The following is a 24,818-nucleotide window of genomic DNA, read 5'->3' as shown; positions in this document are numbered from 1 at the left end:
AAGTTGTCAGTGTGCGAATCGAGTGACAAATCACCACAAAAGTTTTTAGGTCACCTAGATTCCTTTGCAGACACAAACCTTGCTGGAAAGTCACCAACACAACTGGAAGGAAATGTCTGAGTCTTAACTCGTTCTGTGCGGGAACCTGGTGGCCTGCATATTAAGTCTATGGGCATTTCAGAATTCAGTATGGAAAGAGTTAACTCGCATCTGGATGTGGCGTAATGCAAACGTAGTGCACGTGAAATGTATCCCAGTGATGTTAACATGACTTCCAATTTTGAGGGGGAATTCACCTGTGACTCATATGTGATAGACCCAATCCAGTCATAGATATTGCAAGATTTTGAATGCATAACATACTAGCATATCTCTCCAAACAAGTTATATTCCAAGGGACCTATCTCATTAGAATTAGTTGTTGGATGTGTTGCTTTTGTGGCATTTTTGTTTGTTTTTAATCCAAAAGTCACAGTGATCAAGTCACAGCAATTGTACTGATCATAGACATGAACATGTTATCCCTGGCTGGCTGTGTTTTACTTTTAATGAAACGCATGTCACATATCACATATTTCTTTGTACGTTCTGTTGGAAAAAAGAAAAAACTGAAGTTTGAATCATTTGAATCATTGAATCTGCTGTGTGTTTTGTAGTGTGTAGAATGTAATCAACCTTCTCATTGATCAAGCTGGGACAAGCTATAATATATGGCATTAAATACTTATCCCAATTACTGTTAAAGAGGCATTTTTTAGTGTGAGTTACTTTTCACACTCAGTCAGGTAATTTGAACTTTGCATGTTGTAAATTTTGTTGAATTAAAGAGATAAAGTACTACTGCATCTTGCAGGCAAAAATATTCATGAACTAGTTTCATGTTGCACCAAATGCACTAGAATTTCCACTTTTACAGTAACAGCTCTGTGTGAAAAGCAGAATATATTTATCTCACTGTGTTTTACCAAATTATACGAAGGTAGCCCGAAAGAACATGCTCCTTTATCAATTTAGTTCATGGTACTTGCATTGTTGATGTTTTATTTTTTCATCACTAGCAAGTCTAAGGAACAGTGTGCCTGACAATCAACAGGTGTATGAGATTACATATCTCAGCAAATTAAAGACACAATGTCAGGAAAGCTAGGTTTGTTTCTTTCTTTCTTTCTTTTACTAGGCATGGCAGGGAGATATGTGGAATTCTGGAGAGCTGTAGTATCATTAGCCAAATCAAAAACTAACAGCTAGGGGAAACACACAGCATACAAAACACAAATAATGGGACATACCAGTACACATCATTATGATAGTCAGTTTAACACTTCATGCAGTGTCCCTCCCTTATAAAAAGTTTTTGATCCCTACAAATGTAATAGACTATTCCCATGTCACTTAGGGTTTTTAGCCAGCATGCACCACTCTGTGACAAATCAGCCACTAACATATTGGCGATGATAAATGGGTTCTTAGTGGTGAAAAAGGAGAAGGGAGCAAAAATCCTCCATTCTCCTCAAAATGAGTCGTGTAAAAGCCTCTAGGTTTCTGCATTTACAAAAGACGTGCAGATGTTTAAAATGCGCTGCACACAAGCGGACTTGCACCGACATCCTAGCAATGACATAGGTCATGACATCTGGAGAGAATTCTCATAGATTGATCATGCCTTTAAAGTCGTCTTTCTCTCCCCTGATTACCAGGGGGAGCCGAAAGTAACTGGGGAATCGCCCAAATCGAATTAATTTCACCGGAGCGTGTTTCCACCTACCTTGCGTCGCCATTTGCGATTCAATGTAGTCGAGGGTAGCCTCGTCCTCGCAGATGTCGTAAGGCATGTTCCCGTCGGAGTTGATGGCAAGGAGTTCGGCCCCTCTGGAGATCAAACACACAAACAAGCAAAATACATCAAAATAAAGACAAATAGTGTTTGGGTATTTGAATAAAACAACAACAATAGAACAAAACACTCTGATTTGATTTATGCGTGATGCAAAAAGATATTACTTTTGCTGTACCTAAAACAATTGAATAGATGGCATCACCACAGTGTTACAAACCCATCGACCCTATGGCCTGGGACAACCAGAATTAGCCATTGGCTAAGTTCAGTACATAGATACTCCCACCTGTTGAGAGAACATGACATTTTGAGCCAACACAAGACAGAGAACACAGTGTTAAAAAGAAACAAAAAAAAAATACACTCTGTTCAGCTTGGAATGTATCTAGGCCAGCCGGCCAACAGACTGGTTTAAGGGAACGCTCTCAAAACAGGTTTCCGGGCAGAATTAGCTATATTTGCAATTCCTGTCGTCGACTGCTCACAATCTTTGCTGCAAAGACTTGCCTCCTAGTGTCTACGCTGTGTGCAGAATCTCTGCATTCTTAGACTTGATTTATTATCAGAGTTCACAGCAGCAAGATGAAAAAGAAAAAGAAAATATATAGGAAGTAAAATCATCACATGAGAAGATGCTCTTATCAATGTCATTGGCAAGAGGGAGCACAAGCGATGATTCTTTGTAAGTCATTGCATGTCAATTCAACTTTATTCAATAACAGCCCATTTCCTAGAATATCAGGACAAATAGTCATGTACATGTAAAAGATTTTCATACATGACTCCATAAAAACAACAACACCTGTTGACTCTCAGTGCTATATCATCCTACACCTCCTAATTATCATTCGCCTATCGAAATTGTAAAATTGAAAAAATACTCTCATATAGCTTGAACAGCTAATTAATCCCTCCAGAACAAATTGTTAGTATACTTTTCATTGTTTTTTCACCATAAAAAAAAGTTTCTGTAAGGCTTACAGCAACCGTCAGGATTACGCAATTATAGGATTTCATCAGTTGGATCTATTTTTGCCAAATGCCTGAAGACAAGAATCATATACAAGTATCGCCGTGCCTTTCCAACAGCTGGCTTTTTGGAAAGTAGGTACCTCAAGAACGAGGTCGGGTAGTGCCGTCCGCTGCGGCGGCAATCACGCCAAGATAAAAGGAAGATGCGATTCTCCTGCCCGAATGATTACGCAGCATACCAGCAGACGAAAAGTAGATGAGACTTTTTTGTCGTTGTTGTTGCTGTTGTTGTGCAACCTTACTTCCACTACAAATTTATTAGAATGTGACCCAGGGGTGCGTAACATTTACTTCACTGCTTCAAATCTTGACTCGTTAAAGTAAAATGGAACAAAAGGACAGCAACCAATGCAGAATGACATCTATGGAGGTATTTCCTTTGGTTATCTGTATTTACAACAAGGCGGGTACCAGTACTTTGCTTTTTCTGCTTACTTACAGGATACGAGAACTATACCTCTCTATGACCACTGGATGCATGAACACTTAAAGGGATGGTACAATATTGGTGGAGATGAGAATTGGGCTTTTAACTTTTTGCGAGATACCAAGAAAACACTTATGAAATAGTACAGTGCATACCATTTTACGATGAATTCAAAGTTTATTTGATGAAAATCGGGTTTGGAATGACTGAAACATCCAAAAACAAAGTGAAAAAAAGCGATCATAATAAAAGGTGGGTCCCACACTTTATTAGAATCACTCTGTTTTGGATATCTCAGCCATTTCAAAACCAATTTTCATCAAATAAATGTTGAATTCCTCATGGAATTAGATGCTCTTTCATATTTCATAAGAGGTTTCTCATTATCTCACCAAAAATTGTTAGAAAGCTGAAATTAGGTCTCAACCAAAACTATACGATCCCTTTAACATATGACATAAATTACCTGTACACAGGATGCAGAGAAATGGCCAATGTTGGAGATTTGTGTTAATTTTGCACTTTCAGGGTTGAATAGTCCTTGTTGTCTTTTCAAGGATCTATAGCAACACACACGGCCCATCTCTGCACTTAACATCACCTACTATCTCCTGGTGGAATACTCTATTTGTGGTGCACTCTGTACAGTGGAGGCGATCTCAAGAGTAATTATTTCAAACACATTACTGGAGTTAGCTCTCCTCCCCCCCCCCCCCCTTCAAAGGAAGGGAAGGGAGCACGCATGATTTGCAAATAATGGCCTTTTACAAAATTCATGATAGTTCTACGTGAGGGCAACACCGGCAGAATTCCAAGGCCTTGACGTTGATGGATGTGAACGCATCTTTACAACTCTGCAGATGATAACGGTTCCAGGCACAGTCAAGTTCACGCCACCAGTTTGACATGCTGCTGCAGTAGCACTCCTCTGCCTGCATTAGCCATATGTGTATCATGAGTATTATATAATGCATAGCATGTGAGCGTATGTTTGTGTGTGTAGGCATTTCTGTGTGTATATGTGTCTACATCTATGTACACAGTATACAAATACATAATCGACATACACATATACATACGTCTTTAATTAGGCCTATCTATAAGTGAATTATAAGGCAATTCCTCTTTCACGACCATTTCTGCCTCCACTCTGCTGAGGCTCCATACTCTCATTAGCATGGGTAAAAGAAAACACATTACACATAAAATTGTATTATGTACAAATGTACTTCTGTTTATACATTTATATTCACACTGAAACAATTGCTCTTTTATCAAACTCTTTTCTCCCTCCATTTTCACATTAAAATCTGATTTCTATTTCACTTGAGTTATTTTAGTTGTTATATATCTTTGTTGAACAATACTGGGAATTTCATTTAACAACATACAGATCCATGCATAGTAAAATACACAAGCATTTTAAAGACAAAAATCAAATTTCCTTTAAAAATGGAAAAACTGCAAATTTCTAAAATGGTAAGTCTTTGCATATCACAAGTGAACCCTGCATTTCATTTCAACAATACATCTTATGTTTGAGAAAAAACCAAACAACACTACTAAACATTCTAATACCATATCAGTAAGCAGTTCTGTCAAAGGCATTACAAATATTCTGTATCAGTATTGGGGTAAAGTCTACGTCCAGCCAATGCAGGGGGGGGGGGGGGGGGGGGGGGCTTTAATTCTAATGAGGAAAGGCAAAGTCTGGTTCACAAGGGAAAAAGATTCCCATCTTTGCAATAGGGAAGTAAAAGATGAGAAGGATTTGCAGGGAGAACACAAATTATCCTCACAGCACGTTCTCATGGAACAACAACAATCTCATATTTGAGTTTGCCTTCAAGAAAGAGAGAGGAGCAGAGGGACTCCACTGAGGTCAAGAGATGGCAGTGTCTTTGACGGAGGGGAAATCCCCTAATGACATCACGTGTTGGCTGTTTTGATGTCAAGTCCTTGGTCCCTCCCATCCCCACTTCCCTTCCCTTCTCCCGGTGGATAGACTTCTTGAGCACCTCTTCTAGCATTCCACTGGCTCCGTGAGTAGGGGGGTTAACCCTTTGAACCTCAAGCTAACTCTCATCAAAGGCAAGAGATCATCCATGCGCCACATGCGTTGGACCTTAGAAACAGCAGAGCGACCAAGCATTTTAAGAGTTAAACGGATTGTGACGAATGATGACTGAAAGAGCAGTGGGCATCTCAAACAACAGACTCATTCACATTTGTGGTCTGCTTGTCCGTTGGCACAGTAGACAAACAAAACAAACAAACAAACAAAACAACTAGTACAACTATGAGGTTGATTTAAATCAGCACTGAACCATATAATACAAAGTATGTCAGTAGACATGAAAAAGCCAGCCTCAGGTTAATGTACCATGATTTCTAGACTCAGAAATATCATTCCTTGTATTACTTGTAAATCTTACATTGACAAAAGTCAAGAATTCCAATTCAGGTATTACAGAGTTCAAGTCTGCGATTAAAAATGAACAGCTTGCAGTAAATACAAGTAGTTGACCTGCATTTTTAAAAAGTGTCACTGCATTTTTAAAAAGTGTCACCGCATTTTTTTGTCTTCAACTCTCTTGCTTTCTGATCTCGTTTCACTGCAAGATGACTGTCACTATCCTTTGCTTGTTGTAAGAAAGAGTAAATCTCTACTGTAACCATACACACTTGAACATCTCCTGTGGCAGCTTGAACTATCTCCCTTTAAACTATCCTTTCCAAATCTAATCAGCAGGCTTTGGATACGCCGCCATTTATCATTACATGTTGAATCTCTTCGATCATGCCAAAGTGGCCGAATCGAAGCGCATGACCTTCTAAAGTCGGATCTCTTTCTTTTTCTCGTGATCAGACCAGATAGACGGATTCTTCCCGGCTCCCAGGTGCATCAATTCGAGGAATTCCTCCCTGGTTTCTGAAAGGTTGAGCGAGGCGCTGAGGTCTACATCCCAAGGGTCATGCGCTGACTCGTAATTGGCTTTCAGCATGCAGTAAAGAATGGGTAACCAGCTTACAGATGATCTACGATTTCCATCTAATTCTATTTGCAAAATGGCATATGGCCACTGTAGTCGTTTGTAACATTCTTCATCGCATTGCCTCTATATTTCACAATCCTGATATAAAAATGTTTGTTTATATCTCTTGCATGACAGTTTGATTCCATCACATTATGTTCACACTAACTTTTATAAAGTAAAATCAGAAAAATAAAAATCCACAAGTTTCATCCACATGGACTAATAATCTAAACCAAATATTTGAAATAAAAAATCCCCAAAATGTTTTATTTCATGTCATTGCAGGAAATATAATTAACAGAAATTTGTGATACCAAGATATATTCATCTCATCTAATTTGCGTATTTGCTTGGCTGTGACATCACTGTTTTAATGTAACACATGTGAAAATGTAATACTAAATGGTTTTTTGTGTTTTTTGAAGTCCAGCTATCATGATTTTTTTCCATACCTGCTGAAGTCAATTAGAACATGGTGTGGACCAACAAACAAGCATCATATATCTCTCCAGTATATGAAAAAATAAATGGATTAAAATCAAGTACTTAGCATCTTTAAAAATATTCAACTTTTACTTTACCTTATGGGAGACAAACTGGCTGTGTTCTGCATACTTAAACACTGCAATACCAATATAACCATGAACTCTTGGCGAAGCAGCATTCAACAAAACTACAAAATGTTCTCCTTACTCTCTGTGCTATCCAGTATCAAGTATATAGAACTATTATTATCATCATTATCATCATTATCACCATCCCATTCACACGCACATCCAAATCATGACCACTTAATCAAGTTTTCTCAACTGAAAATTCAAAATACTGCAGGAATTCAGGTATTCTCTTGCCAGAAGCATGTGAATGATATTACTCATGAAAGAAAAACAATAATACCCATGAAAGAAAAACAATAATACCAACAGCCAATCTTTAGGTGGCTTTATCAACTTTCCATCATTTGCAAAAGCAGAAGTCAGAAAATGTCATTACAGTCAAAGTAATGAAATTCAAAGCTACCTTCCTTTCTCTCTTTTAATCACCAAAATGTCATTCACGGGTCATTAGAGAATGTCATCCCACTCTAATCTCACTGCTCCAAAAATATCTTGGATGTGGAATCCATATTCAGTTTTCTTTTCCAAAACAGACCTTTCTCATTGCAATCTCATTCACAGGCATGCCTTGCAGTACCTGTACTTTGCCATTTGCTTCTGAGTTTCAATTTCTGATCATTAAAGCAACAGGCAAGGAAAGTGCCATGACCAAAAAAAAAAAAAAAACCAACAACAACAACAACAACAACAACAACGGTGGTGGCATAAAACCACACAAATCTCTGATGTTAAAATTCACCACTATCACATGCTTAGTTCCACTGTCCTGCATCCTAGCCGAGCTTCATTGAATATGTATGAGATGGATGGAACCCGTTTCCAGGCAAACATGGAAGAAACAAATCTCTCTTTTCAAGTCCAGTTTGCAAAGGCCACTTTTTTCTCCTTTTTTTTCAGAGCTCAGGCTTGCGTCCTTTATCTAGGGTGAAGAAGAAATTTAAAAAAAAAAATCATGGGTCAGTTTGATGGTAAACCTCTGTTATCTTTGACTTCATACTGACCCAAGAATTTGTTCTAGAAATGCAGGATTTTTTAATATAAGAGAACAAATATACACTGTCCATCACTGCATGGCATTGATGAAATATTGATTCAAAGATCAACAGTGAAGCAGTTTGCCCTCTGACCCATCTCTGACTGGGTTGCACAAGAACTCACATTTTGCCGGTTTCTCTTCTTTCTGTCTTTTTTTTTTTTTGTTAAATCCACAAGCAAGCTCATTTTCCATCTAATTCCTCTAACAATGACAAGTTATTTGTATATCAGCATGATGTAGAAGTAAATTTAGCCCTAACTCTTGATTTCTGAGCCTGTGAGAAGAGACAACATTTCTGAGGCATCTTCCAGTAGTTTTGGAGCCTAAAGCTGACTACTTTTTCACAAAACTGCAGCAGTGCAGGCAGCTTGAAATGTTGTAACAGCAAAAACTGTCCCTTTGAGCTAGATACGCACATGGCGTCTTTGTTGAAATAGTCATCATATAAATGGGTGTAATGAGGGCATCTTCTTGTTATTTAATGGATCTTCAGTGCAATTATAGTAGCAAAACTTTATTTTTAGAGGATCTTGCTGGATAATGTCCTCATTTGTGGGATATACCCGCAAAATCTTAGGGCACTTTTCATCACTCCAATCAGTGAAATTGAAATTCCAAGTTTAGAACCATGTCGTATCAGCATAAGTATGGACTGTACACAGAATCATCGTGATTGTCATTGTTGTCATATTCCATCATACATAGTATTCGCATTTTAATTTTATAGGTCTTCAAATGACTTTCCTTTTTTTAGCTTTAAGCTAGATATATCAAAAAATCAAACAAAATGAAACAGAAAGGTCACAGAAATCGTTTCTCGCTTGCACGCAAAGGTGGGAACTACCTGAAAATAAGGAGGGTAATTGATTCCTGATTTGCCTAATTCAGGAAGGGGAGGGGAAGGGTTGTTTTCATCCTTCAGACAACAACAGTGTGATCATCACGGCTCCATACACACTACATGGGTCTGCCTGAACTCAAGGGCAGCCTGGCTGAGCGGATTACAGCTCAAAAACCATGAAAGAAAAGCAGGTCAAATTTAGGGATTTTTTTTTTTTTTCATTTTAGTTGGGGGGGGGGGGGGGGAGGGGATGGGGAGAGTTGGTGGAGAAGAATGGGGGTAGGAAAAGGGGGATTCTTGTGGACTTTGCAGTCAATGAGGCATGAACTTATCCCTTCAGGGTTTTAAATCCAGTGAATCGGTATCAAACCGAGATAGGGCACGAGGCATAATGCTCTCTAATCTTTGAAAATCTTGCTTTTTTGGAGGGAAGGGATCTCTGCAATATTTAGTTTTTGTTTTTGTCTCCACAAATTTTGTAAGAAATAACCTCTTTCCAAAACGTAGCTCCTAATAGCACACCTAAATATACATTTACATGACATCACAGCTCCTATTGGTTTTGATACACAAAGCTATCTGTGATGGTGTGGATTTTCTACATATGAAAAGTGAAATGTAAAAAGGAGCACAGCATGACTAATTCATACTAAAATAAAGCACCATGATGCTTCCAATACAATGTCATCACCATAGCAGAAAACACAACTGAAAAGAATACACACAAGGATCAATGACAATGAAAGGATTCCAATATAAATAGGAATGCAACTGCATATGAACACGAATACGACAGGAATTCACCTCAGGAGAAGAACTAGCATATTATGCAGCGAGTATAAAGAAACATTTTCCCTTTCCACACTTTCCTTCAACTCCCGCTAAGTACCTGTCACCCCTTTAAGCTAAAGGATTTAACCTACCCCTCAGGGAAACAAAAACCTCACCCCCAGGGTCAGAACCTCCTTGCTAGAAGATGAGGCTTGACTGTCTGTGAGTACTGACTGGTACCCACCCCTAGCTACCCTATCCCAAGTGCAACCCACACAATGCATAAATGAGGAGAGCCATTAAAGGTACATTGACCTTATGGCAGTGTCTATGAAGGATATGTATAGACCTTATCCACACATGTGGCAGGTTTAGTATCCACATTGAGAAAGTGCAGAAAATATGCATGTAGATAGGTTGATGTCAGGCATTCATCTTGCTGTTTGCCTTGGGCACTCTCATGCTTAAAAAATTGATTACAAGAGTCTACAGGGGAAGATAAACTGTAACCTTTTTTTTTTTCTTCTGGAATCTGCTTTGCAAGCTGTCTATTCCAGGAGCAAAGGAGAGACATGATGAATGAAAACCAAATCTTTCAAGAGTTTCTTTTCCCAAAAATGATACGCAAATTACTCACAATGAAGCTCTGTATTATCCTCTGCCAAACAGTTCTTATTTTCGGATATTAAATTGCAGCCTGAAATGCTGGATTCATCTTCTCTTGCTTGAGGTAAGAATATAAAAGTGAGCCACAGAGAAAGACTATTAATAGCTTGATTGATAAGCAAATGCCTACAGCTCATGCTTGGTTCATGAAGGCTAAATGTGTGTGTAAACCATGAATTTGCCAGAGTTTTTTATTTAATCTTTTTAATGAACTACCACGGGACCTGAGCTAACGAGAAAAAAAAAATCATAATAATGATATGAGGCTTGAAGCATTGTGTATATTTTGATAAAATAAAGCACAAGTTCTTTTTCATGATCTGGCTGGGATTTTTTTCTCTTAATATCAGCAACAAACAAATAATAGAATGGGCCAAATATCATTTGAAACAAGTGTTATTGTGAAAACAGGACAGAGTTTTTTCGGTGAAGTCATTACTTTCATTACATTCAATGAATGTCCCATGCAGTAGGATCTGCTAAAGAAAGCTGCAAAAGCAGAGATATTCACACCAGTTTTGAACATTGAAGCAAGATGCAGTCTGTTCAATTTTATGCTTACTGTCAACACATATAACAGGAGATACATGAAAAAACAGATTATCATGGGTAAAGCATTGCAGATGAACTATTTGCATTTTTGTATTTTTGTACTGGTATTACATAGCAATTAAATAAGAGAAAAGTTCCACACATAAAAGCCCACTTTTACAGTAGACAGTTGGGCCGGAATTCACGAAGGTGGTACTGTGGTACTATCTTTGTCCATGGTTTAAACCATAGACAAAGACCATAATTTATATGGGGCGCCAAGTGTCGCATGGTCTATTTCATTACGAAATCAGTCATTTCGTTGACGAAATGACCATTTCAATAACGAAATTATCATTTTGTCGACAAAATGTTGACATTTCGTAACACAAAATAGGCTATGCGACACTTGGCACCCCATACAAGTTATAATCTCTGTCCATGGTTTAAACTATGGACAAAGATTGTACTACCTTCGTGAATTTGGGCTTTTAGGTCTGTAGAGTTGGTACTAACAGCTGATTCAATCCTATACAGGAGGTGAGAGAAGACCAAATAGTTCACTTGTTTGACATCATCACACTATTTGAGGTGTGCTCATCTTCTTTGTCTCACCTTGATATGAGGAACTGAGCCAGGTGTCTGTGGCCGCACGTTGACGCTGCGTGGAGGGGCGTCCATAGCTCTCGGTCCGTCACGTTTACATCGGCACCTTTCTCGACCAGCAATCTCATCATACCTTCATTGTTATCTATGCAAGACTGTTCAGACACAATCAAAAACAACAACAACACATGAATATAAAGGTGTGCATACTGAAGCAAAGAGACATATTACTAATCATCAAGCATGTGTTAGCTAAATAAGTCTGATAATTAGTTCATTAAATAATTGTAGGGCAAACACCAAGCAATAGATGTAGTAAGTTTTGTTTCTTCTTTCCATGGTAGCGCATGGCAAGCAGGCTTGCCAATGTTTAAAAAAAAAATCAAAATCAGGGATATTAAAAGAGCAGTCTGGGAGATGCTGGTGTGTTATATATGTCAGCTGCATTTCAATATGCAAAAATAATCCCCAAACTAGGGAGGTTTTTGTATTCTGTCAGGACATGGACATACGTCTTTAATCTATCAGGGACGTTCCAGATGAATCACTGCTTAGCACCACAGCATCCATAACAAGCCAGGATTCAACTAGACCTCAAAAGGTCCGACAATTTGTTTGATGATAAGTTTGAAACAACCTCATGCTTGGCTGCTCCTGATAATTGCCCTTGTCAAAAATATTCATGTCTTCACTGAATTCTTGTTTACTGCATGGCACTTTCACTGGTAACCAAGGCATTTATATCTTCATTAGATATGAGTTTGGCAAGCAAATGTAGTCTGAATCCTATCTCTACAGTAAAATACCCCATAGCAATAATCAAATGATAAGTTTTAGAAAGTAATCTATAAGTTTATGAACTTTGCATGGTTACAGAATTGAGATGTTTAAAGCTTTTAGTTGTCCTTTACATGAACGCATGAAATGTGAGTGCTAAATGTTTGAATTCATGAGACTAAGAGAGAAGTGACTTTCCACACTGTGAAAATTTCCAATTCTACAGTGACTAAGAAGGTTACAGGAATACTACTTGAACTAGAGGTGGGGTGGGTGGAAGGGGCACTTGGAAGATTAACTAGCACTGGTGTGCTATTTGTCTTCAAAAAGCTTAAATTGAAAATGCTGAAAAATGCATGCAGATGACTAAGACATTCCATTTGGTGATCAAATATACCTCCCCCCTCCCCCCCTCCCCCCCCCCCCCCCCCCCGAGACATGGAAAATAATAATATCTTGTCGTACACTGCATTTTTAGTTTTTTCTTCAAACCATAATATGCTGGCTGTTCAAAGTTTAGAAAATCCGATCAAGGTTTTCTCAAGCTGAATACCACTGAACAGGATATGAATGTTCGCACTGGATAGATCCACTGATATGATTTGTTGTGTATGATTTCCTAGATATCATAAACCAATACCTCAATCCATTGTACCTATGCAGATGGCAATCCCAGGAGTAGAAAGCTGTGATAAGAATCTTAGGGCCATGCCGCATGCATGCATACATCATGTCTTGAAACAAGTTTACACCTTGAGGGTTAGGATATATTACTCAACAACATCTACTCAAAATTTATAAACATCCCAGGAGTTCATGCTGTGACTGTGAAATTCATGCCACACACAAAGAAAGAAAGAGTTGATTTTTTCTTTTCTGTGCAAGGTGCGTAATTCACATCATTTCATATTATAAATGTTTTTATTACCATCACTATCATAATCATTATTGGTATTACCATTATCAGCATCATCGTTATCCCATCTCTGTTATAGTTCTCATAAAGAATAAAATACATCTGGCAAAGTTTTAATGTACTCAGAGAAAGAGAAGAGAAGAGAAAGAAAACTACAACAGGTTGAAAGGTCTTAAAGTCCATCAGTTTTAAGTGTAGAGGTGAGGTTTTCAAATCTTTAATCAGTGTGAGTTTTTGTTTATTTTTTACATTCCTTTTCTTTGGCTCATTCAAATCCATTTTGTTTTTAAGAATAAAGCGAGTGAACAGAAAGTCTTTTTTTTCTCCTTACCTGATGTAATGCAGTCAATCCGTCTTCATTTCCCATGTTGGGATCGACTCCACTTTCCAGCAGATTTCGAACTGCAGAGCAAAAACAGGGAGGAGAGAGAGAGGAAGGGAGGAAAAAAAAGGAGTAAAATTTCATTAATCTCTTTGCCTCTTAACACATCACTGGCGAAGAGGTATGTTCTGTCCGCCCACAGGATTGATGGGTGCACTCTCCTTGGGCCCCCACAATTTGTACATTACATTCGTTTTCCTGTTTACATCTTATTTACAACCACATTGACACAGCCAACAGGATCAGTTTAGCACTCAACTCAAAACTGACGAGAGGTAAATAACGCTGAAATTGAAAAATGGTGCAGGCAAGCCAGAATCTCTTGTGAGGTCGATGTGGTTGCACAAGCATCAGATCACTAAACAAGCTCAAGAAGATTTTACCTGTAAAGGAAGTTTTGTGTGCCTTTCTTTTTTTTTTCTTTTTTTTTTGAGGGGGGAAAGAGTTAATTCAATTAAAGTAACAAGGTATTGGAAGGGTAGAGATGAAATGGAACAAACACCGCAACAGTGAGGACTGTTTGAATGTCAATTTGTTGTCCAACATGGCATTATTTGTGGCCATCAAAAATAGCTGTCTTGGTCATATAATGTTAATCATAATAATCATAAAGTTCAAAGTGAAGACAAGGATCATACGGCATGGATACACATCATATAGTTCATGACTTTCACATCTCTTTCTTTCTCTGTTTTCTTCTTCCCCACCCCTTTTCACATCCTCCTAAATTTCTACTTCATCGGAGAAGAGGATAGAGCGAATAAAAGAAAGGGAAGAATCCTCCCCCCCCCCAAAGAAAAAAAAAAATCAAGGATTTCCGGCAAGTTCAAATAATGCTCAGAGATTCTAATCATTTCTGATGCGTTGCGAAGCCCCATCTAGCAAGCACGAGGGCTCTCGAAATAGCTCAGGCGGCAGTGCTCCCAGATTGGTCGACCTTTCCATCGGGCAAATTTTCAATTTTCCACCTAATGACTTCATCATCCTCATCTAGCCATCGCAACCATAAACCATATACCACCACGTGCCATTTCTAGTAAAGATCTCCAGCAGGGGTAAGAGACAAAAATACCAACCTCTGTCTGTTGGTATGTAGGTTCTAAGACTTTATTTTTCACACAAAAAAACAAGAACCCAATGGGATTATTGCTTTCACTAAATATTCGCATTTGATGCCACAGCCTCTATGTGACAGACATATGCCATGAAATCACAGTTGACTAGATTTCTTCCCCTACTTGAGTGATGTTTGATGCAACAAATGGAAAGCAGTGAGGAAAAGTGTAAACAGATTTGTCTGTTTTTATTGGTATGCAAATGTAATTTTTCTTCCCCGCAAGAAGAACATTGTGGTTGAAAAATCAAAGAAGATACACGTTAAGAAATGAGCTCTGTAATCTCTGAATATCGCTCAAGTGACACAATGTTCAGAACATCTGAGATGTTTAGACTAATAATGACTTATTTCTGTCATAAAGATGCTCATGAATCAACCTGAAAGAGACAGAATGAGTGATTTTCATCCATCAGCAATGGCAAAGATATACAAAGATAGATGAGCAGCTTACAACTGGCATTCATCAGCAATGAGTAGTGAACTAGCTGTGACATATCCACATTTAAGAAACTAGACATCTTTCCTTTGAAGCGCCAGTGCATGCAAACCTAACTTCAATTATGGCAATTTCAGCAGTGACCAAAGTTGAGTTTAATCATTCAACCTCTCAATATAGCTTTAGGGTACAACAAGTTGAAGAAAACGAATTACGACATCACAATAAACAAGGCCAACATTGATGCTGATAACATCTGAAAGGGTCTGTGATGCTACACTCATATACCAGAGGCATAGCTATCTTTTTGCGGGCACAGTTCAGATGAACCTACTCCTCTGGAAATTAACATACTACATACATGGCATCAGCAACTCCACATTCTAAGAAAGTCATTGAGATTGGATGTTAAATATTTCAGCATCAGAAAAAAAAAACAGCAAGCTGGTTGCCGAAATGTCACTTTAAAAGGTATCGCAGTCTTCCAACATAACGCTTTCTGATATCCATCATGTTTGATAAAGATTATGATATGTGAAACGGGAACAACCCATTTGACAGCTTGTAGCTCCTTTTATTCCAGCTAAATATCACAGCACAAGGGACCAATCTACATAGTGTGTCATAACTTTGTGACAGACTGTGCTTGAATGTTGCCATAACAACCGCCACAACAGTTAACCACTCCAGCCAACATCCATACGTAGCTCTGAGATGCGGCATATATATGAGAGACGCCACTCATTTGAACCAAACAGAAAGTATCCTGAAACTACGGCTTTGAAAAAAAAAAAAACAGCAACTGGTGGCCTCTTCAAACTACATGTATATGGCTGTCTGGAAAACAGACTGATTTGTGCATACACACACACACACACACATATGCACACACACAAACACACACACAAACACATAAATAACTACAGCTGTCTATACCAGTTTCCCAGGGAAAAATTACAATTTCCAAACTCATTTTGATATTCATAATGGTGTGTTATCTACACTGCACACACCTTAAATGAATTGTCAGTTTGTTTGTTTGTGTTTTTTTCAGCTGGTTCCCACATGTAATTTGTCAAACAAGAAGGGTTCCATTGACCTGTTTAAAAGAAAAAAATGCACATGTTAGAGTGAGCACGTTCCGATGATTGCCACTTTAGCTCCAGGTACATACACTTGTGTGAAAAAGAAATGCCTCCCAGAAGAGAATAGTTTGAACATGTCTTGCATATTGCGGGGAAGCATGAAATATTGAATGTAGTTTTCAAGTGGTCTATTTGCAACGAGTGACTGACTGGGTTCCATTAGAGACAGGCAAGCGCCATAGGGTAGCTACGTCTACCTGACTGCTTCATCTACTGCTGATGGATAAAAAACTCCCCATGAAGAATATGAGGAAAAACTTGGTGAGGTCACACCCTCATGGCTCGACGTTCTTATACCACTTATTAACTCGAGTTCATGGGGGTCTTTTCATAGCTGTACAATGGGGCAAAGAATGCTTATTTGTCAAATTCAATTTCCCCTAAAAATGGGTGATTTACAGTTTGTTGCACTCATGGAACCTTTCTTCTCTTCTCCACGACTTTCTTTCTCTATTACTCTGACACACACACACACACACACACACACACACACACACACACACACACACACACACACACACAATAGTGAAGCACAAAGTACTTGGTTCCCAGTTATTGTCTACATCACTACGTCAGTGAGAAACGTTGAAAAAGGCCAGCAAGAGGCTCCTCTGTGTAACCCTTAAGAGATCACCTTCCTTAACACGCCACTGACTTTGCATGCAAACAATTGTGCTCACAGCATAGGGACAGCTAGGGAAAATATATGCCACACAAAACATATTCCTGCAAAACAGATCCTATTACTGCCAGTGTCTGGAAGGAGGCAACTGGCATAGATCCACTGAAGATTGAAGAAGCATAAAAAGCCCGCAGTTATGGATTGGGCAAAGCCATGCACGGACTGTGGCATACAGGTAGATACATGAACATCCTTGTGGCTAAACACTAAGGACGACACCTGGCATTTATCTCTCATCCATCAGCCGTGAATGAGACGGGTTATTATTGGCAACAAGGCTGGAAATTCTCAATTTCACCTCGGCCGCTGCAGCCGAGATCTTAAAATCTGATGCCGCTTGTTTGGCGAGGGCTGTTTGGTTCTTCCAATTTCTTGCCGCACTTCAAGGCTTTCGTTCATATGAAACAGAATACTATATTACAAATTATGGGAAACACGAGTTCTGATAACTACATACCTAGAATGCTGTAAAAGAGAAAAGTGCAGCAATGCTGGTTGTAAATTCATATGAAAACAATTCTCTACATTCACAACGTTTTCTTGTTGTTTGTTGTCATTGGTTTGTTGAAATGCAAGCAAAACCTCCACAGTCTAAATTAACAATGCTGTAAATCTGATCTGGAGGTGTATATGACAAAATTTGAGCAAAATATAAAAGAATAAGTGATGTATTATCAAACTACACAGGGATTCCATTACGCATCAAACTCTAAGTGTGTCCTTGATGATGTAAACCTTCCCCTTAACAAGTACAGTTGTACCGCTTGTGACAAGTGGAAATTTATGCAGGCAGTCATACAGTAAGCTCTTCACAATGTGTGAAGTATGTGTTTAATTGTTTTCCACACTGTCCTGATACAGATGAACATATACTTCATTCTAACAGCCAACAAATATGAAATTACCCATCTTGTCTTCAAACATCATCCAAACAAACTTAAATGATCCTTAGGTGGTACAAAACAAGTTCTGGAGCCTAAGATTATGACAGAGCATAATTCAAAAGATAACAAAATTTCTCCAAATGACAGATGTGTTACACATTTCATGGATCTACAACACCTTCTCTCAAAACAGCTTAGAATGAAGCTTGCATGATTGTCATGCAGCATGTTTAACAAATACATGTCAATGAAAACTGAACTCAAAATCACTTTGATAACTTATCCCAAAGTTCATGATTCCATGTCATTTGCTTGTGAATATGAACACTTCTTTCACAAAATCCATATGAAATTTTCATTCACTTGATACATTATGTCAAAGATGTATGAAACTGATACTAGAAAGAGTAACTCACAGCAGTGGTGAAAAACGAGAGAAAAAAAAAAAACGGGAGAAAGAGAGGAAGATGACGGCAGGAAATTACTCACCAAGGGAGGATTTCAGCATCAAAAACACTGCTTGCTTTTTCTTTCAACCCAGCAGAAATAGAGCAAAGCCGGACAGACATCAGCTGGGAGATGCGCAAAGCTGCGGCATCATCTCCACTAAATTTCTGACGAATGAGACCCTAAAATTAGCAGTGCTTGGCCACCACTCTACCGGTAAGAACACTCCACAGTATCCAGCCAGACGCACTCCTGGTGTGTTTGCACGCATCCAGAGTCAACACCCAACCGTCTCCGGCACATCCATTCTAATCATCCACTGCTTCCTCCTCCTCTTCCTCCTGCTCCTCCACCACCACCACAACTACCACTACCATCATCATCATCATCATCCCAAAACCAGGTCATGATCACAGAATCCATCATCCGTCCTTGTCTCAGATTCCCGCCTTGTGAGCTTTTCTAATGTTTCTGCCCTTTTCACTGGAGAACCAAATACTAAACCAACAGGGATGTCTTGTCATCCATACAGGAAGTGCTGCATTATTTTTTATAGCGCTTAGCATTTCATCTGGGTTGCTGAACATGATCACAGATGCACATTTCCAAGTGTAAAATTACACTTAACAGGTCACAGCTAAACATAATGATACAATAATTTTATATTTTTTCTAAATCATGATTTTTCGAAAGGTGGGGGGGGGGGGGTGGTCACATTAGTCTTTGATCAAAGTCTGAAGACTTAAAGCCAATCTGGTTTTAAATTAACAATTGACAAATTTACTCATCTTTCACATTATAATGCATCCACACAAAATTTTCATGGCCAAAATCCTCTTTGTATGTTGGCAAAAGGACTAAAATCATCAATGCAAGCAAGTGGTAAAACTTTTCAAACTTCATATTGGTAGTAGGTGCTGGTGTTGTAAACATAGAAGGATGGTGCATGTAAGAACTATCCTATATCTACTCGATTATCTTAATTATGTTAGCATAATTAAGCCCCCATCATTTTATGTGCATACCACAATAATTGACATAGAAAAAAAAATAAACCTAGGAGGGGTTGACAATCACCCCCCATACTTCACGATCAAACTTGATGCAACTTCCAATGGTGCCCCTCCAAGGCATGTCAATATTGACTGTGTTCACACTGGTCACTCAATCTCGGGAGAGAAACCCCCCCACGAAGGGTGTTCTTCTCAAAGAAATCAATGTGTAAATGCTCTAGAAGAAAGCCTTCCCCTGTCTCTGGGTTCAGAGACAATCTGAGGCCACCTAAAGCACTCATCGTCGTTCGTGTCCATGCACATAATGTGGAGGGTATGTACTAGGAGCCCCTACCACAGGGCTTCCATCCACTGGGACAACAATGCATAAGTTTGGAATGCATCTATCATGCCTATATCCAAAAGGCAATTTCTCCAATTATTTTGGCTAAAAATGAGTTTACATATTTTCAAGAGAATAATTCAAGGGACATTCCAGAGGATTTATATAATCTCGCATTATGCTGTACATAAATTGATAGTGCCATTTATAGATTTGTGGAATTTATTTTGGTTCTTGAGAAATTTCTGAAAAACCATGAACATATTACACTGAACAAGGATGGTGACATACAAAGCTCACATATTCCAGTCATGTGGCAATGCAATTCCACTATAATATACCGCTTGCTTGACAAGTTCACCTGCGTAGAATCTATTCATGCTTTCTTCTTGTGTTCTGCTTCCATGAGTACCCAATCATGCATTCTCATGTGAAGCTGCTATGTCATCACCCTTTTCCTCTGTGATTTGTCACAAATTTTGAATACATTTTTATTCCTAATCCTAATTACTATCAATTCTGTAACCTCGTACCCAGTATAACCAATTTAAAGATATTCACAGGCAAAAGTTTGAAAATCATCTGGAGATCTCTTTTAAAAGGTTCTTTCTTCCTTTGGTTCTCCCACAGGGGCAAAATGAGTTCATCCTAAGAGCTGCAATACACAACTCTGATCTGAATTCATTATGCTAGATTGTACTACTTCCTCATCTTGAGAAGACAAAAAAGATAGTGGGTGAAAAATGTTTACGGATGACAGACGACAGACAAGGGATGAAAGGAGTTCCCGGTAGTTCACCTGAGCAGAAAAAGTGGGCAAACATCCCAAAGTTGACTACCTGGGAATCATTCTGATATGACTGTGGTATAAAATGGATATTTAAAACCAGCCATGGGGGGGGGGGGGGGTCAAAAGAAGACTTATCAGCTGAGTCATGCAACAACTGTTGTATTTTTTGACATCCAAATCACAACCAGCTGTAAAAACACATGGTTTGCTATAATCATACTGCCAGGAAATGCCCAAAAGAGTGAAATTCAATTCAGAGTCTGAACAATATTTTATCCTGTGGCCTCAGGAACCAACCCTGATCACCAGAAGTGAAGTTAACACACCAGTTCAACGGATTAAGCCAACACAGGAACGCAGAGTAATCTTTAATTTGACATTCTGTATCATAGTTGAAATGTACAGGTGAAATTCCTTTAATTTTCTTTTTTGTCAAGGTGGGGGTGGGGGGGGGTGGTGGTGCTCACAAATACAAACCTTCCTTTAGCTAACAAGTGCAAAACTAAATTCCATTGAGCATCTTCAGATTTTGTTGGCTCCATTTCCTGTCTGGTTGGTTGCTCCAGAGCTGTGCGGTAGAAATCCCCAGTGCTCAGCAGCACAAATGTCATGATGATGATGAGGAGGAGGCAGACTGGTAAACTTCCTCCGCAGTATCCATGGCAACATGATGACTTGAGATGAATTTCTCAGATAAAACAAAGGCCTTTGATGACAGCCAGAGCTTTTGGTCCACTACACTTATCTGACAAGAGACTGCACTAAGCACTCTTCCCTGCTCTACAGCTTACTGTGACAGAGCAGGTTTTGTTCCGTTTCCATTCAATATCTAAATCCTGAATCCTGCACATTTCTCTCTCAAGTACTTCTTCCTTAGTCAGCTTATTGGAGGATATTTTTATTCTCTGGAATGCTTTCACAAAACCTTTATATATTCCCCTTGGACAGCCAAGAGAAAAGTGCTAAATATCAGTGTCCACTGCCCAATATCAAACGATCACTGACAAACTTCTAACTCTGATCCAATGTCATAATAATAATTGCATTTATATGGCGCTTTATATTGGTGTTTCCAAGCGCACTAGTGCTATTTATACAAGAAGACTAAAAAAACAACAAAAACAACAACACACAACACATGTATCATACAGTCATTCATAAGCAATGCAGAAATGACCTTTGATAAATCAAGAGGATTTTTTTCTCTGGAAAAAAAGTGGTTGAATAAACTGCTTTTATGAGTTTAATGTCAAAATGCAAAGGAGCTTCATGGAGAAATCCTATTCTCAGGAGGAATCTCCCAGATGGCTGAAAGAGTGTGAGAAGCGGCCGGTGTGACGCAAGTAAGCGGTGATCATGATGACGGTCTTCATTTTTTTTTTTTTTTATACGGTGTGCACGGTGTTGGCGGTTTGTGAAATTGGAGACATTTGTTGGCATGTGACGGCAAGCACACAAACAATGCGGCAACAACAGCCGTTCATCTTTTTTCAAAAGACTGCGCATGAATATGACTACAGTAGTTCTAGTACTTCTCCACTATAAAGGGAAAACTAAAGGCAACTGCTGCTGGGGAGAGATGGAAATACCTTTGGGATATCTAACATTGTGCAAACCTTAAAGAATCCATTAAAGATATTTGGATGTCACCTTTGGAGACACTACATGATTATTATTACTATACAGTGTATTAAGAAGACACTAGACATTACGGGAATAAATTTGCCTTTCCTTAATGTTTTCAACTACATTATATCCTATTCAATCCATGCTTGACTGCTGACAATGCTTAAAACTCATTTTTTTAATACACTGTCTCCCTTCAGCTGGATCCAGAGTTAATATATTATTTATTATCATTATTTTTTAATGAGTGAGTGATGGCATGCTCTTTATGATTAAAGTGGTCATTTTCTATACTGCTGTACTTTCACAGATGAGCTAATGCTATTTCTCAAGGTACACAGTGGACATATTTTATGCCATCTTAAATTGGATATTTCAAATGTAACAAGATGTGCCTATTACAGCTTCATAAGTGTAATACATTTAAATGGCATCACTGGGGGTCTAACTAGCGAAATAAACTTGCAGTTAAGAGACTAGACGTGAGATGTTTCCTTATCAGCAGGTACACGAGTTGTTTTCTTTGGCAGTAAAAAGTCTTCATTTGATGAGCATCATGCCAGTCTCAAAAGAAACAGTTGACTTTTTTTTTATGATACATGAAGAAGACATGTTAAGGTTTCTTTTTCTTTGGACAAAAAGAACATTAAGAAATGCTTCATTTCTTTGAGCTAAGCATAGATCTTTTTCTTCTTCTTCTTCATGCATGTCATGCTGCTACACAAAGTAATCTTTAGATTGTTATGTTGGTGGAAATAATCAAATGCTGGACTGACAAAAGAAGATAAAAACAGTAAATACATGGTGTCTAAGGTAAAGATTCTTAACGACATGGCAATCATTGCCACAGTGATGTACAGTAAATCCAACAAATTGAAATGACATCATAGCACCTCCTGGGGATACTGTATACAATATGTGAAGGGGCGGGGCAGTAGGTTCACTCACATGCCTGACAAGCAGGTCTCTGCATACAAGGTACATAAGCCAGAAGTTACATATTCCTCGAGTCAGTACCATTGGTGCGCAATTGTTTGGGTGTGCAATTGTTTGGGTGTATAGAATTTGGCATTGCAAGGATATTTTGAAAAGAGGGTGAAAGAGAGAAATGAAAGCAGTACAGACTGAACAATATCACAGCATGAGACAAAATCCACTTCATTGAACATGTACACATCTTGGAATGCTGGTCCATGGAACCAACACCATGACACAAAGGGTGACGTTCACCTTGAAATAGGTTCCAAGACTATACAGATCACCAATCACTGCATGGTAAGGCCTAAACACTTCTCATTTGGCCAGCACTGGCTATAGATGCTGTCATGCAGGGACACACAGTTGTAACTAAGTGCTCATCTATTTACCTTCCATTCCTTCTCATTAGATTAATCTTAATTCTCTGCGCATTGTCATATCTCCAATAATTTCCCTGCTTTCGACTTATTGAGCATTCATTCTTTGGCTCATTAAATTGATTACTGCCCTAACTCTGCGTGACATTTAGGAGGAGCTTTGATGGGTTCGCAGGGGGAGAAATTCCCTGACTCAAACAGAGTGAAGCTCATAAAACTGTCCGTACCCATGACTGAATCCAGTCCATGATGGATGTATGATTTGTATCCTGCCCAATCTTCCATCTAGATTCCAATCAATAATGAGCTGGGACAACAAATCAAGATCTCACGGCAGAGTACGTAATACCTCCACCGTCCAAGTGGTCATACATCAAGCGCACGGCCCTCCTCAACTCTCCTCCATGCAGCCAACTACTCAGACAAGTGACAAATATTGGCCATGTTCAACAATTTAAAGGTATAGGCCCTCTCAATTTTCTCCCCACCATATCACCAAAAACAGTCAACAATTCGAAGATTGAAAGAAACCTGAATTCAATCACTATCGCTGGAACAGACAATGTTTTTCCACTAATTCTGTGTATAACGATAGGAGCGGATCATGACTTTGGAAATACACATTCATCGTGAAAATTCCATTAAGTCTGTGAACTGAAACTCTCCCACCAAATTAGATACAGAGACATTTTCAGGATTTTGTTTTTTCATCAATCTTCTGTAATACACCTAACCAAAGATTAAATGAATAAATAAATAAGTAACAATAATGAAAATAATCCTGGCATCAGCCCACAAAAAAGTACAATCCATCCTAATACATGTTTCTTTTGTATCACCTGGAAGATATTTGAACAAATGTGGACTTATCACGCTTCTGACCTACTGTCTGATGTCAAGCTCTTGGAGCAAATTAACTTGGAAGATGGCTTGGTGACTGGGGCACTCACAGAAAGTGTTGATAAATCTAATAAACCCCCTACTAACTGCCTAGAAATGTAGGCTAAGGATACTACCGGTAGGTATTTTGATGTACCCCTGGTAAACGAACTATAGCCCTTTTTACACTTGTGTTTCTTAACCCCGTACTTTCTCTGAGCCAGGACTATCGTTAGTCCCGTACCAATTTTTTCAGCTTTTTACACTCGCCAATAAGTCCTGTACTAAGCTCTTGTCCTGGGCTAGGGAGAAAACTGACCTTTTTACACTCATATTTCTTAGTCCCAGACTATCCAAACCAAATGAATATTCATGATTACGCTGTGCACTGTACAAGTACACGCACGCACCAGCAGCACATTTCTGATTGGTCAGTGGGGGGTTGGACTTCGTCTCCGTCGCTTAGCCCCGGATTATTTTTTCGTTCTGTTTACACTCCCTTGCTTGGCACCGCAATTGCGGGGTTAGCACCGCAAATTGTGGTGCTAACCCTGCTATTTTGCAGGGCCAGATAGTAGGGGATTATCGGTGGGGCTAACCCACTTTGGCAAAAATGAGTGTAAACAGAAAGTGGGCTAAGGAAAG

At 38.8% G+C, this 24,818-nt stretch overlaps 1 protein-coding gene across 3 annotated transcripts in view; it reads right to left on the bottom strand.

Annotated features, from left to right (window-relative positions):
* Positions 1–24,818, bottom strand: part of LOC139742285 (protein phosphatase 1 regulatory subunit 16A-like) — a 108,244-nt gene that overhangs the window by 32,857 nt on the left and 50,569 nt on the right. For all 3 annotated transcript variants that reach the window (XM_071652863.1, XM_071652864.1, XM_071652865.1), the window contains exons 2-4: positions 13,427–13,497; positions 11,412–11,557; positions 1,766–1,869 (exon numbers count right to left, since the gene is read on the bottom strand). In XM_071652863.1, the coding sequence (XP_071508964.1) occupies positions 1,766–1,869; positions 11,412–11,557; positions 13,427–13,497 (321 nt within the window). The remainder of the gene's footprint in view (positions 1–1,765; positions 1,870–11,411; positions 11,558–13,426; positions 13,498–24,818) is intronic.

Source organism: Diadema antillarum, unplaced genomic scaffold (assembly GCF_040938485.1).
Source record: "Diadema antillarum isolate AM-2024a unplaced genomic scaffold, OU_Dant_1.0 seq00000994_RagTag, whole genome shotgun sequence".
Lineage (NCBI taxonomy): Eukaryota > Metazoa > Echinodermata > Echinoidea > Diadematoida > Diadematidae > Diadema > Diadema antillarum.
Note: the sequence above shows the minus strand (reverse complement) of the source record. Positions and strands in the feature narration are given on the sequence as shown.